An 11,869-nucleotide genomic window follows, 5' to 3' on the forward strand; every position below is an offset into this window, starting at 1 on the left:
CATTTATTTACTTGTCTATGTTCTAGCTATTACACTAAAAGAAAACTTTAAAGTTATGGAAAAAATCAGTTCACATTTAAAAGAACCACACGGGGTTCAAAAATCCATTTCAGCCCTGGTCAGGTAGTTCAGTTGGTTAGAGCATCCTCCCAATACTCCAAGGTGGCAGATTCCATTTATGGTGAGGGAGGGCACATACAAGAAGCAACCAATGAATGCATAAATAATCGGAACAACAAATCTATGTTTCTCTCTCTCCCTAAAAAGAATAAATATTTTTAAAAAGAAATTCATTTGAAACCATCACATATATCTGAAATAAAGAAAAAGCATTGTGTTAACTAATAGAAATCCATCTGAATGCTGGTTTCTCAAGCTAACAAAGTAGGAATGTAGAGAGTTGGGCAGCTTAGCCACTGAAGTTTTCTGAGACGCTTGAAGATGTAGACAAAACTATTGCTACATGGATTAGTTACACTCTACACAAAAAGGTCAACTTTGGAGTGTAAGCCTGAAATAGAAATTTGTGTCTTTGTGTTAAGCAAAATTCAAGCAGAAAAGTGCCCTACGTACTTACCAAAAAAATGCCAAATGATCCTAATCTAAAAAAAAAAAAAGTATAGTAGGGCATTTATATGCAAGACAATTTCAGGTAATTGAGCACAGAGTTAAAAATACAAAAATGGAAAACTCCAAGGACACCTCATATGTGACAATTGGCAGCAAAATATGTTTAGACAAAACTGTGGTGAGACTGTCTTTAGGTAAATGTAAAAAGTTTTGTTTTACATGAACTTGACTAGACTATTAACTGCAGTTCCAGCTTCTGAAAACAAGAACCGGCACCAGGTTTAGGAAAAGAGTGGCTAAGGGAAGAATCTGTGTGTCTACAGCTTCCCCTCTAAATCCCCAAGGAGGAAAGCTGCTGCCTAAAGGTATTGGGTAACTAGGCAGCCTTACTGAAAACAACCAAGGTTCTGAGCGTTGTTTTTGGCAAGAGGTAAGTGTTACCGGCTACTTCCTGGGGCGCTTGGAAGGAATGTGTCACCATCAATCAGAAAGTACACTGAGCCCCGTGTTTAGGTCACAGAAGGAGTGCTGCCTCGTCCAACACGGATAAATCATGCCAACTCAAGGAGGAGAAAGGAGAGTTGCAGGAAAGGTGTTGTTACCCAGTGCCCTGCAAAACCAAACAGAAACCCGAACTTGTACAGTAAGAAAATTGCTGTGCTGTCAAGTTACAGAGAACTCCAGAGCCCGGGAGGTCCGGCGCTCCCACTCCCGTGGGGACCAGCACTGTGCTCCTCGGGCAGAGGGGCAGTCCAACCCACTCTCATCAGCGGGCTTGGGGACCGTCAAGTCCGCACTCACCTCTGCGATGCTGGGGAGGGACGAGCTCCCCACCTACTCTCTGGCAAGCCCCGCGCCCAGGGCTGAAGGATGGTCAACTGTCCCCTAGGGTGAGCCTCACGGGAGAGGGACGGGTCGCGGGAGTGCTCACCTGTGGGGATGCTGGAGGGCTTCTCCAGGTCTGCACCTAAGCAGGGTTTCCAGAGCTGGATGACCAGGACCAGCCATAGGAACTGAGGTTTCACTATGCACAACCCCATCTTCGGCCCCTGGAGGGCCCGCGCGGGCTAGGGCACCCTCAAGACCCTGCAGCTCCGAACTTCTCGCGAGAACCCGCAGAGCCCCCTGGTTCCGCCCCAGACGGAGACTGCGGAGATTGGGGCCGGAGGGAGCGAGTGAGCTAAGTGCGCGCTGCTAGCCCGCACCCAGAATCAGGCCGTCGGAGGCGCACTCGGCACTGCGAGCGAATTATAGGCTTCCCGAGTGGGAGGCGACAGGGCGGGCCGCGCCGCGCCCCAACTATTGGCCGCAGCTGACCCGGCGCGTCGCTGCGTGCGGCCCCGCGGTCGCCTCCGCTCGGCTTCGCTGCCCCACGTCTGGGTTTGTTTGCTCAGCGCCGGCCTTTTTAGGGAACTGTCTGCGGCTACGTGTGGAGGCTCACGCAGGGATCTGGCTGGAAGCGAGAAGCCTGTACTTCAGTTTGGGAGTGGGCCTGGGAGAGTGGGGAGGAGCCGCAGGCGTCTGCGGGCAGGCGGCGCTCCCCCTCGCTTACTTCTGCTGCCCCAGCCCCAGACGCTTTCTTTCCATTCGCCTCCAAGGGTGAGAAGTTTCCCTTCTCTGGGCTTGGATACTACCTTGTGAGAAGTGGCTGAAAATCCTCATCAATGTAGGCTGAGTGGCACCTAGCCAGACTCTGGCATTGAAATGGATCTCCCACCCCCACCCCTGTTAAACTCAGGGGTCACGTTTCTTCACCCAGCCAAACAAAGGCTCTGTTTTTGTTACTCTAAACTGAAAGTTTTTATTATCCCGTGAACACTTCTTCCTCTTCCTCCAGTGCCAGGAGAGTCATAGACTCTCTCCAGTAATGGCTTGTAAATCCTGCGAAATTGGAGCCCAGCGGTGTAACCTGGGGCTGTGCCTTACAAGATCGTCCTTCAGTCCACATGGAAAATTACTCCCGGAGATGTCTCAGCCATCTCTCGGCTCCTTGGCGCGTCCTCCCCTGCTTGCAGTTTTGACTCCTGTCTAAGCACATTTCATTTTTCCGTATTACTTCTCATAACATTTTAGCTAGTCCAGTGTTTAATCTGTTAGGGTGAGCAGGGCAAAATGCAAATTAAGGTGAAAGCGTGAAGATACTGCCTTATATATTTCATGACATGAGCTGTATTATGGGACAAAAAGAATCAGACTGGCAGTATGGCAGTATTTTGTATGTCATCTACTGATTTGAGCCAATACCATTTCCAACTCTGAACCTTTGAAGTGAAAAAAATTATTGAAAAATGAATGTTCCATTATAATCACATTTTGTCTACAATTAGCATGGTATCTAGATGAGAGGAGCACGAAATGGTTGCACAAAAAAACAGGTGGAAAAACCTGCAAAGAAATGTTCCCTGGGGTGTGACATTTTAGAAGAAGAATCATTTCCTGTGCTCAGAACTAAGCCAGTTGTTAACTGTTTTGAAGGTTTGGTCTCAATATTTTAAAAGGAAAATTGGAGAAAGTTCAGAGAGGAGTAACAAATAATTAGATGGAAAGTATGACCTGTGAGAAGAATGAAATGAGGTTTGTTCAGCCCAAAGAAGAAAAATCTAAGAGATGGATTCCTTCATAACATCTCCCAGTGTGTGGCTAGCACCACTCTTTAAAACTGGGCAGTAGGCAAATAACATTAGTCCTTTGAGGGCTCTGCTGCAAATGGCTGGTCTTTTGACCAGATCTCTGCCTCCAAAACTCCAAACTTGTCCACTGCACCCGAACTCTGCCAAACTCCTTGAACTGGACTTCTTGCTTCCCGGCTTGCCTGGTATCTTCAAGAACTTGCATGGTTAGAACGTAGCTTTCTGCCTTCCTTTCATGCCCTCATGCACATTTATAGCCTCTCCACATCACAAGTGTGTGTGTGCTTCTGCTGCAAAGTCTGCCAATCATTGCAGGTTACCATAACATTCACCCTTCTGTATTGAGTCACAGGTCAGGGCTGTAAGAATTGTATAAAGCAAGTTTTTCTTTGGGGTTTTCAAAATAGCCAGACATATGTATCACCATCTGAAAGAGCCCCAATTCTGAAATAAAATCCTTCCTACCTTCTTGTATTTCCAGCTGTCTGCTGAATATCTATCTCTCTTTGGACATTCCACTGGCACAAAGTCCAAATGTCTTTTAACTCATCAAATCCAAATCCCACTCAGTTTCCTCATCTCTATTAATGATACTGCTGCTCTCTGACTCACATGGCCCCGCTACACACAGAGCGTTAACACCAAATCCTGCCCTTTTTTCCCTTCACATTTTCTCTCCATCTGTTTCTTTCCATGCTCACTGCTACCTCACTAATGCACTTCTGAATATACCCTAACTGTGCTTTTTGAATTGTCTCCTTCCTGTATACTCTCCCTGCCCCCAGCAATATAACATTGGATACCACTGCTAGATTCATCCTACTCAGATATCCTTTTGATTACTTCATCCCCTGTGAGAGGCCGCTCTGCGTGGCATGGGCCCAGCTCCCACAGGGAGATGCACAGGACCCACGCCCACAGATAGGTTTTCCCATGGGGAATCAGGCCTGCAATGTACCTAGGCCACTATGAGTAGGTTTTCCCATGGGGAGTCAGGCCTGCAATGTACCTAGGCCACTATGAGTCTTCCTTTTTGCTAAAACTTCCTCACCCTGAATTGAGGACTTTAACTGCAAAGCAACTTCCTAAAATCCATGCTAAACCTTCCAAGGATGAGTGTAGCCGGTTCAACTACTTTTGCCTTTTCATTTGCAAATATCCCTCTTCTGTGATGTGATAACCAGCATCTTCCCCTTACTTTTCTGTATAAGGTAACCACCTAAAGCGAGCCTGTGCATAGTTAATGAGGACCTTCTTGTAATGTGAGCAGTAAGACAATAAAAGCTCATTGGAGGTAGAGCCAAGGTTTTGGCTCCCCTTGAGAGAAGAGCCATGCTGTCCCTTTTCCTCCACAGGACTTGGTAATCCACGTGAATGTTTCATATTCATCCATGATGATTCGGACCCCATGAGCCAGGGTCCACATCAATCCCCATACTCGAAGATTTCATGAGGAATTTGGAAAAAATTCAAATTCCTTAACGTAAAATTCAAATTCCTTTGCTATCAAACCTAATCACTGCTACCTATATCCTATATCCAGCCAAGCTGGTTTGTTTTTTAAATCTCCCAAAGGCTGCCATTTTTATTCCCTAGAGTTTGGGTAACAGTCACTGTCTTGAATTGGGTTCTTCCAGAGGCCAACCCTGAACTGAGACTTAAAGACCAGCAGTTTGTTGGGAGTTTGAAAGAAAAGGGTAGTTGAATATGAAGTGATAAAGAAAAGGAATGTTAGCTGGCAATGGGTGCCTTGTTAAATCTAACACAGTAGCTGACTAAAGTTTGCCTTGTTCATGTTATCTATCTAAAAAGCTTTTCGCCAAACCTCTCCTCCTTTTTTTCATTGGGCTAACTTAAGTCAGATACCGCCTCCTACAGGAAACCCAACTTGAGTGCCTCCCCCTGCGGCTGAGGCTGGCTTAGATGTCCATGTTCCATGCTTTCTAACTCTTTAAACAACCTCTTTAGTTTTTTAGCAGATTTTTGTTAGTTTGTTAATTAGAGGAGGGCAAGATCTATTTTTTTGCATCATTGTATACTAAATAACTGGCACATAGTAGCATGTATTCATCCATTTGTCCATTTAAAAAACATTGCATGCTTGTGGGGGTGGGGCTCCCTGTCGAGATTGCTGCATAGGCAGACATGTGTCGCCTCTTTGTACAACCACATCAAAATTACACCTAAAATATAGAACAACCATCACTCATCACTCAGAAACTTCAGAAATCAAGTTGAATGGAAGTCTGACAGCTATAGAATTAAAGAAACCACATCCATCAAGACTGGTAGGAGGGGCACAAAAAACAGCCTAAGCTGGTTTCTCACCACATACAGTGGCTGGTCACAGCCACCAACCGGCAGTGACCTCGGAATGCTACAGGTGGCTCATCGAAACATGAGAAAAAACACATACACAGAGACAACTGAGTCCTGTGGAGAAATAGGGACGAAACAGCCACTCTCTCTAGTGGGGAGCACCATGGCCAACCCCCCTAGGGGAGAGCGCCCCGTTCTCCAAACCCCACCCCCCACCAGCAGGCTTTTATTGGGTTCATTTACATAAGAATTCAAGTAAAGCTCATTACTCATTGCCAGGAAGTAAGGGTCAAACAATAGGTAACAAGGAAGTCTGAGGGCCTATTTTGAGTCAGGGTCAAAGAGCTGTAAAAACTTTAAGGAACAAACTTACTTCTTCCCTGAACCCTTATCATTCAACTGAGAGCATTCTAAACAAAACAGGTTTCACAGGCTTTTACATATTCTTTCTTAGTCCTGATCACCCGGGGAAGCCGCACTTTCCAGCAGAACTGCACCACCTTCTGTCATTGTTTCAGGCTTAGGTGGAGCAAGGGAAGTAAGGCAGCCAAGAGATTAGAGGATTTTCTGGCAGACAATGAAGACTCAGGCTATGTTAAAGCTGAGGGGCAAGGGTCCATCACCCCCTTTTGCTGTAGCCCCCAAAGTCCTTCCTTGAGGGCCTCCCACGTGACCGTGCCTGTCTTAGATCGTTCCCCCCTTGGGGAATTTTACCTGTCAGTGGCTAACCAACCAAGCATTGGGGGCCAGTTATGGATGAAGTAGCAGAAGCAGCGCTCCTGCCAGGGAGATAAGCCTGTCTCCTTGGTGGCTTATGGTTCCAAGGTCGTTCCCTCAGCCTTAGCCTTGGTGAGAGTTACAGCTTCTGATACCAGGCAGGGCAGTTCCCAGCATCGGCTGAAAATTTAGGAAGGAGCAAATAGTCCCAGCCCCACCCCAAGGCCCCTAGCCCAGGGTTCCAGTACCAGGAAGATCAGTCCCCACAACTCTGGCTGCAAAAACCAGTGGGATTGAGTAAGTGGAAGAAATTTCTGGAGCCCTAAGCAGTTCCTCTTAAAAAACAAAACAAAAAAACCCACACATGGACTCACCTACTCAGAGTCACTCCCTCTGAGCTCCAGCTCCAGGGTAGCAGCTTAAAGAGCATCAGAGGATACTGGGAGAGGCTGAAGTGTCTGACATTGGGGCAAACAGAGGCCATTGTCCCTTTTCTGAGTCCCCACAACAGAGGCAAAGTGCTAGCCGGCTGTTGCCATATTTGGGACGCCATCAACCTGGATAACACTGTTTGATCTGGATCCGTCTTAGAGATCCCCAGAGATTCCACCCCACTCAACTTATGGGCCCACCCAAGCTGTTTTTCCATATGAATAACTGGTCTTGTATCTTGCTTTACAGCTTCCTAAATACTATCAAGCAAGCAACAGATGGCTTCAGTGAGCTCTAGGCTGGGCACTAGCAGCAGCCAGATTAGTTTCACAGCTTGGCTTCAACTGGGAATCTCCAAGCCCAGCACAAGTAGCAGCCTTCTCAGATTGCTTTATAGCTCAGGAAGAGTGGCCCTGGGCAACACACAGATCGGGGCTGACCTTGGCCTGCACCACCCAGGAAACCCCAGGGCCAGTGCACCCAGTGGACAACTACAGACCACTACGGAGTACCACCACCCTGACCCTGCTCAGCTAATCCTCCTCGGAGGGTGAAAGTTGGTGGTCAGTGGTCACAGCCAGTCCTTGGAACTGACTGGCCTGAATAAATTCTTCCCATTGATCTGCCAACAACAACCAAGTCTCAACTACAAAAGGAGGGTATATTCAGTCCACACAAAGGTCACACCTCGAGTACCCAGCTTGGGTGATAGGGGAGGTTGTGCCACTGAACCCTACAGGACACCTACTACATTAGTCCACACTACCAAGACACAGAGTCAAATCAGCTCTACCTAATACATAGACACAAACACAGGGATACCACCAAAGTGAGGAGACACAAAAATGTGGCCCAAATGAAAGAACAGATCAAAACTCTAGAAAAAAAGCTAAACAAAACGGAGATAAGCAAACTATCAGATGCAGATTTTAAAACACTGGTAATGAGGGTGTTCATGAACTTAGTGAGGACCTCAGCAGCACAAAAAGGATCCAGTCAGAAACAAAGGATATACTAATTGAAATAAAGAACAATGTATAGGGAAACAACAATAGAATGGATGAAGTGGAGAATTAAATCAATGATTTGGAACATGAGGAAGCAATAAAACAAACAGCAGAACAACAAGAAGAAAAAAGCATCCAAAAATTGAGGCTACTATAAGCAGCCTCTGGGACAACTTCAAGAGGTTCAACACTCATATTGTAGGGGTACCAGAAGGAGAAGAGAAGAAACAAGTAATTAGAAGTCTATTTGAAAAAATAATGAAAGAAGACTTCTCTAATTTGAAGAAAGAAATAGACATGCAAGTCCAGGAAGCACAGAGAGTTCCAATCAAGTCGAACCCAAAGAGGACCATACCAAGACACATCACAATTAAAATGCCAAGGGTTAAAGATAAAGAGAAAGACTTACATGCAGCAAGAGAAAAACAAAGTTATCTACAAAGGAGTTCTCATAAGACCATCAGCTGATTTCTCAAAAGAAGCTTTTCAGGCAAGAAGGGGCTGGCAAGAAATATTCAAAGTGATGAAAAGCAAGGACCTACACCAAGATTTCTCTATCCAGCAAAGCTATCCTTTAGAATGGATGGACAGATAAAGGGCTTCCTAGACAAGGTAAAGCTAAAAGAATTCATCATCACCAAGCCCTTATTATATGAAATGTTGAAGGGACTTATTTAAGAAAAAGAAGATCAAAACTATGAACATTAAAATGACCATGAACTCACAACTATCAACAATTAAATCTAAAAAAAATTAAAATAGGCGTAGCTTGTATGGCTCAGTGGTTTGAATGCTGGCCTGTGAATTGAAAGGTCATCAGTTCAATTCCTGGTCAGGGCACATGCCTGGGTTGCGGGCCAGGCCCCCAGTAGAGGGCATGCAAGAGGGAGCCAATCAGTGTCTCTCTCCCTCTCTTTCTCCCTCTCTTCCCCATCTCTGAAAATAAATAAATAAAATATTGTATTAAAATATTCTTTTACAAAAAAGTAAATAAAAATCAAAACAAAAACTAAATAAATAACCAGAACAGGAACAGAATCATAGGTCTGGAGATCATTTGGAGGGTTATCAGCTAGGAGGGGGAAGGGAGAGAAGGAGGAAATGGTGTAGGGATCAAGAAGCAAAATTGGTAGGAACAAAATATGCAGGGGTATGTAAAGAATAGCACAGGAAAGGAAGAAGCCAAAGAACTTACACACATGACCCACAGCCATGAACTAAGGTGAAGGGGGAATGCTGGAGGGAAGGTGGGCACAGGGCAGAGGGGGGCCAAACAGGAAAAATAAATGGGACAACTGTAACAGCATAATCAATAAAACATGCTTAAAAATTAAAAAATAAAAAACATTGTGTGCCTACATGCATACTACATCTTAAGCACTGTTCTAGAGTCTGATAAAACAAATATATCAAAAAAACAAACATCTCTGTTTTTATAGAGCTTTCCCTCGTATATAATGAAAGATAAACATATAATGGTGAAAGTGGTAGAGAGAAAATAAGTCAGGAAAGTTAACTACAAAAAGCCAAGAAGAAGGTCACTGACACTTTGACTTGTGAGTCCAAAAGGCCTCACTGAGAAGGTGATGCTTAAACAAAGACCTGAAAGTGGTGAGGGAAAGAAGTGGTTTCTGAGGCCAGAATATACTGGGAGTGATGGAACTAGGCAAGGAGGAAATGAGCAGGAGTTCACTGCCCGTAAAATTAGCAGGAGATGAAACCAGGGAGGTAAAAAGAGGGGAGGGATAAACATATAGCAGTGTGATTCCAGTAGAGCCTGGTAACAACTCTGGCCGTGAGGACATTAGTCTAAGTGAAATAAGCCAGTCACAGAAGGACAAATACTACACGATTCCATTTATATCTAAAATGTTCAAACTAACTCATAAGAGCAAAAGATAGAATGGTGGTTGCCAGTGGCTGGTGGAAGGAAGGCAGAAGGAGCTACTAGTCAACAGGTACAAGATTTCCATTATGCCAGATGAATAAATTCTAGATCTGCTGTACAACAGTGTGTCTTTAGATAACAATAATGTATTAACAACACTTAAGAAGTTGTTCCTACCACAACTGAGAGAGAGAGAGAGAGAGAGAGAGAGAGAGCGCGCCATTGGGATGGTTGTAAGCAGAGAGCAGTGACTTGATCTCATGTAGTGTTTGAAAGGGTCACGCAGTCCAGATGCTGGGTTAGACTAAGACTAAGGGACATACATGGGAAAATTAAACACAAGACCTGATACCACCTTGGAGGTTAATGCAGTGGTCCAGAAGACAATGATGGTTTCATCCTGGTTGGTGGAAATAAAAGCAAGTCAGCTTCTACATAGATTTTGAATGTAGAGCCAACAAACTTTGTTGGAATGCATGTGGGTGTAAGAGTAAATATTCCATGAATATTTGTTGAATGAATGAGGGATAAAGACTTGGGAACATGTGTTAATAGTTCTGCAGATGTAAAGGGAGGGAGAGGTTAAATGAAATAGATAAGAAGGAAAGGCAAACAGCCAAGGGCTAAAACTAAGAGAAAACAGACCCTTGGGTTGTCAGGCTGCAGTGGAGGGAGGGAGTAGGGGCTGGAGGAGTCAGCAAAGCAGACTGATAAAGTCAGGCAAATAGAATTCTATAGAAGAGAGACTTAGGAAATAAGAGGAAGCACAAGAAAAGGCCATTGAGGATAAGGATTTGAGATCAAAGTCTTAGATGGGAGCAGAAACCACACAGCCTGTAAGATACAAACTAGAGAGAGGGTGTAGAGGACATTGTGAAGCAGAGCCTCCATTCTGCGACTCTTCCTTCTAAATCGGGCCTCTCCTGCCTCTGTCAGTGGGTGGCCTTTGAATTGCAGGTGAGGAAGTTTCCACCAAGAGGAAGGCACTGTCTACCCAAGAGTATGAGAGGCTAACAGCATTCTCTGTGAGTCTCAGCACTGTTTTCTTTACTCTTTTAAGCAGAATGTGAAGGAAACAATTTCCTAGGTGACTTTTTACAATAGTAGGATATCCAAACAAAATTGGTATGAGAAAATAAAAGTGAACTGCTTAACATAGTAAACAAAATATGTTTCTTCACCCAACTTATGCCAGGGTGGCAAAATCTCAAAATGCTCCCTAGGACAACAGTTTTCCAGCTTCTTCTATGCATTTGAAATTAAGGAAGGGATGTAAGGAAGAAAACAGAAGGGCAGGGTGGCAGCAAGGTGGGGACTGTATTGTAGGATAGATAAGATTGTGTGTTCCCTTGAGGATGGTTATGGGTTACCTCAAAGGTATGTTAATCTAGATGCACAGAAACAATGCACAGGGCTTGATTAAGGCATAGACAAACCTTTTACTAAAGAAGTTATCTGCATCCATTGATAGACTTTCAACAATCTGTCATTACCCTTTTAGTTTGCACTAGGATGTGAAAGAAAAAAAAATCACTGCTCTTTGTCTTTGCAGCAACCCAGATGGAACAGGGGACTACACCTGCAGAGAAAGGAGAAAAAAAAATGAGGGGGAAAAAAAAAAAGGTTATGTCTGGGGTGTGACTACCCACCATGACTTGCCTGCTTTCCGTAGAACCCCATTTTTCTTTTTTCCTTTTATTCTTTCTTCATTTAAAAATATGGAACACTTCACAAATTTTCATGTCATGTTTGTGCAGGGACCATGCAGATCTCTGTATTGTTTCAGTTTAAGTGTATGTGCTGCCAAAGTGAGCACTAGGACCCCCTTTTTTTTTGTTGCTGCTCACACTCCCTAGGTAGATCTGAATTGTGAAGCCCTGTACCTAACAAAATTATGTCAGTTGTACAACTAAATTCAGCCAGATCCAAAGTAAGAGTAAGCCAGGATAGTAACAAGAGCCAGAGTGAACAGAGTATTCCAAAGATGATCCTAACAGATGTTTTATGACTAGTTGCACTGATTTGGATAGAGCTGTCTAGTCCGTGAGTCACTCTAAAAGGTTAGCAGAAGTTTGTGGCTTCTGCGCTCAGTCTTCCAAACACATTTTACAGACGTTCCAAGCTATGACACATTTTACTGAAATTCCAAGCTATGACATATTTGTTGGTGTTAGAAATGCACAAGAAATAGAGGCAGGAGGGACCAGATGATCTGATCCAAGCGCCTTTATTTGATGCTGCGCTTACGGGAGGGATGATGGGTGGGCTGAGTCTGGATTGAATGTAGCCCCTGGGGAAGGCAAGAA

The 11,869-nt window shown here is 44.5% G+C and overlaps 1 protein-coding gene and 2 non-coding genes across 5 annotated transcripts in view; 1 reads left to right on the forward strand and 2 right to left on the reverse strand.

Annotated features, from left to right (window-relative positions):
• Nucleotides 1-1,804, reverse strand: part of PLOD2 (procollagen-lysine,2-oxoglutarate 5-dioxygenase 2) — a 90,556-nt gene extending 88,752 nt beyond the window's left edge. For 2 of the 3 annotated variants that reach the window (XM_045851780.1, XM_045851779.1), the window contains exon 1: nt 1,502-1,804. In XM_045851780.1, coding sequence (XP_045707736.1) covers nt 1,502-1,610 — 109 coding nt within the window. In that variant the 5' untranslated portion in view covers nt 1,611-1,804. The remainder of the gene's footprint in view (nt 1-1,501) is intronic. The other variant, XM_045851781.1, reaches the window with a different exon arrangement.
• Nucleotides 1,805-11,018: 9,214 nt separating this feature from the next.
• Nucleotides 11,019-11,144, forward strand: LOC123827623. Its single transcript, XR_006787281.1, has one exon. It is a non-coding gene; the product is annotated as a small nucleolar RNA SNORA31 (small nucleolar RNA).
• A 131-nt stretch (nt 11,145-11,275) lies between these two features.
• Nucleotides 11,276-11,379, reverse strand: LOC123827579. The gene has a single exon (XR_006787243.1). It is a non-coding gene; the product is annotated as a U6 spliceosomal RNA (small nuclear RNA).
• Nucleotides 11,380-11,869: the final 490 nt, after the last annotated feature.

Source organism: Phyllostomus hastatus, unplaced genomic scaffold, assembly GCF_019186645.2.
Source record: "Phyllostomus hastatus isolate PE091 unplaced genomic scaffold, TTU_PhHast_1.1 phas_contig_86, whole genome shotgun sequence".
In the NCBI taxonomy this organism is placed as follows: Eukaryota; Metazoa; Chordata; class Mammalia; order Chiroptera; family Phyllostomidae; genus Phyllostomus; species Phyllostomus hastatus.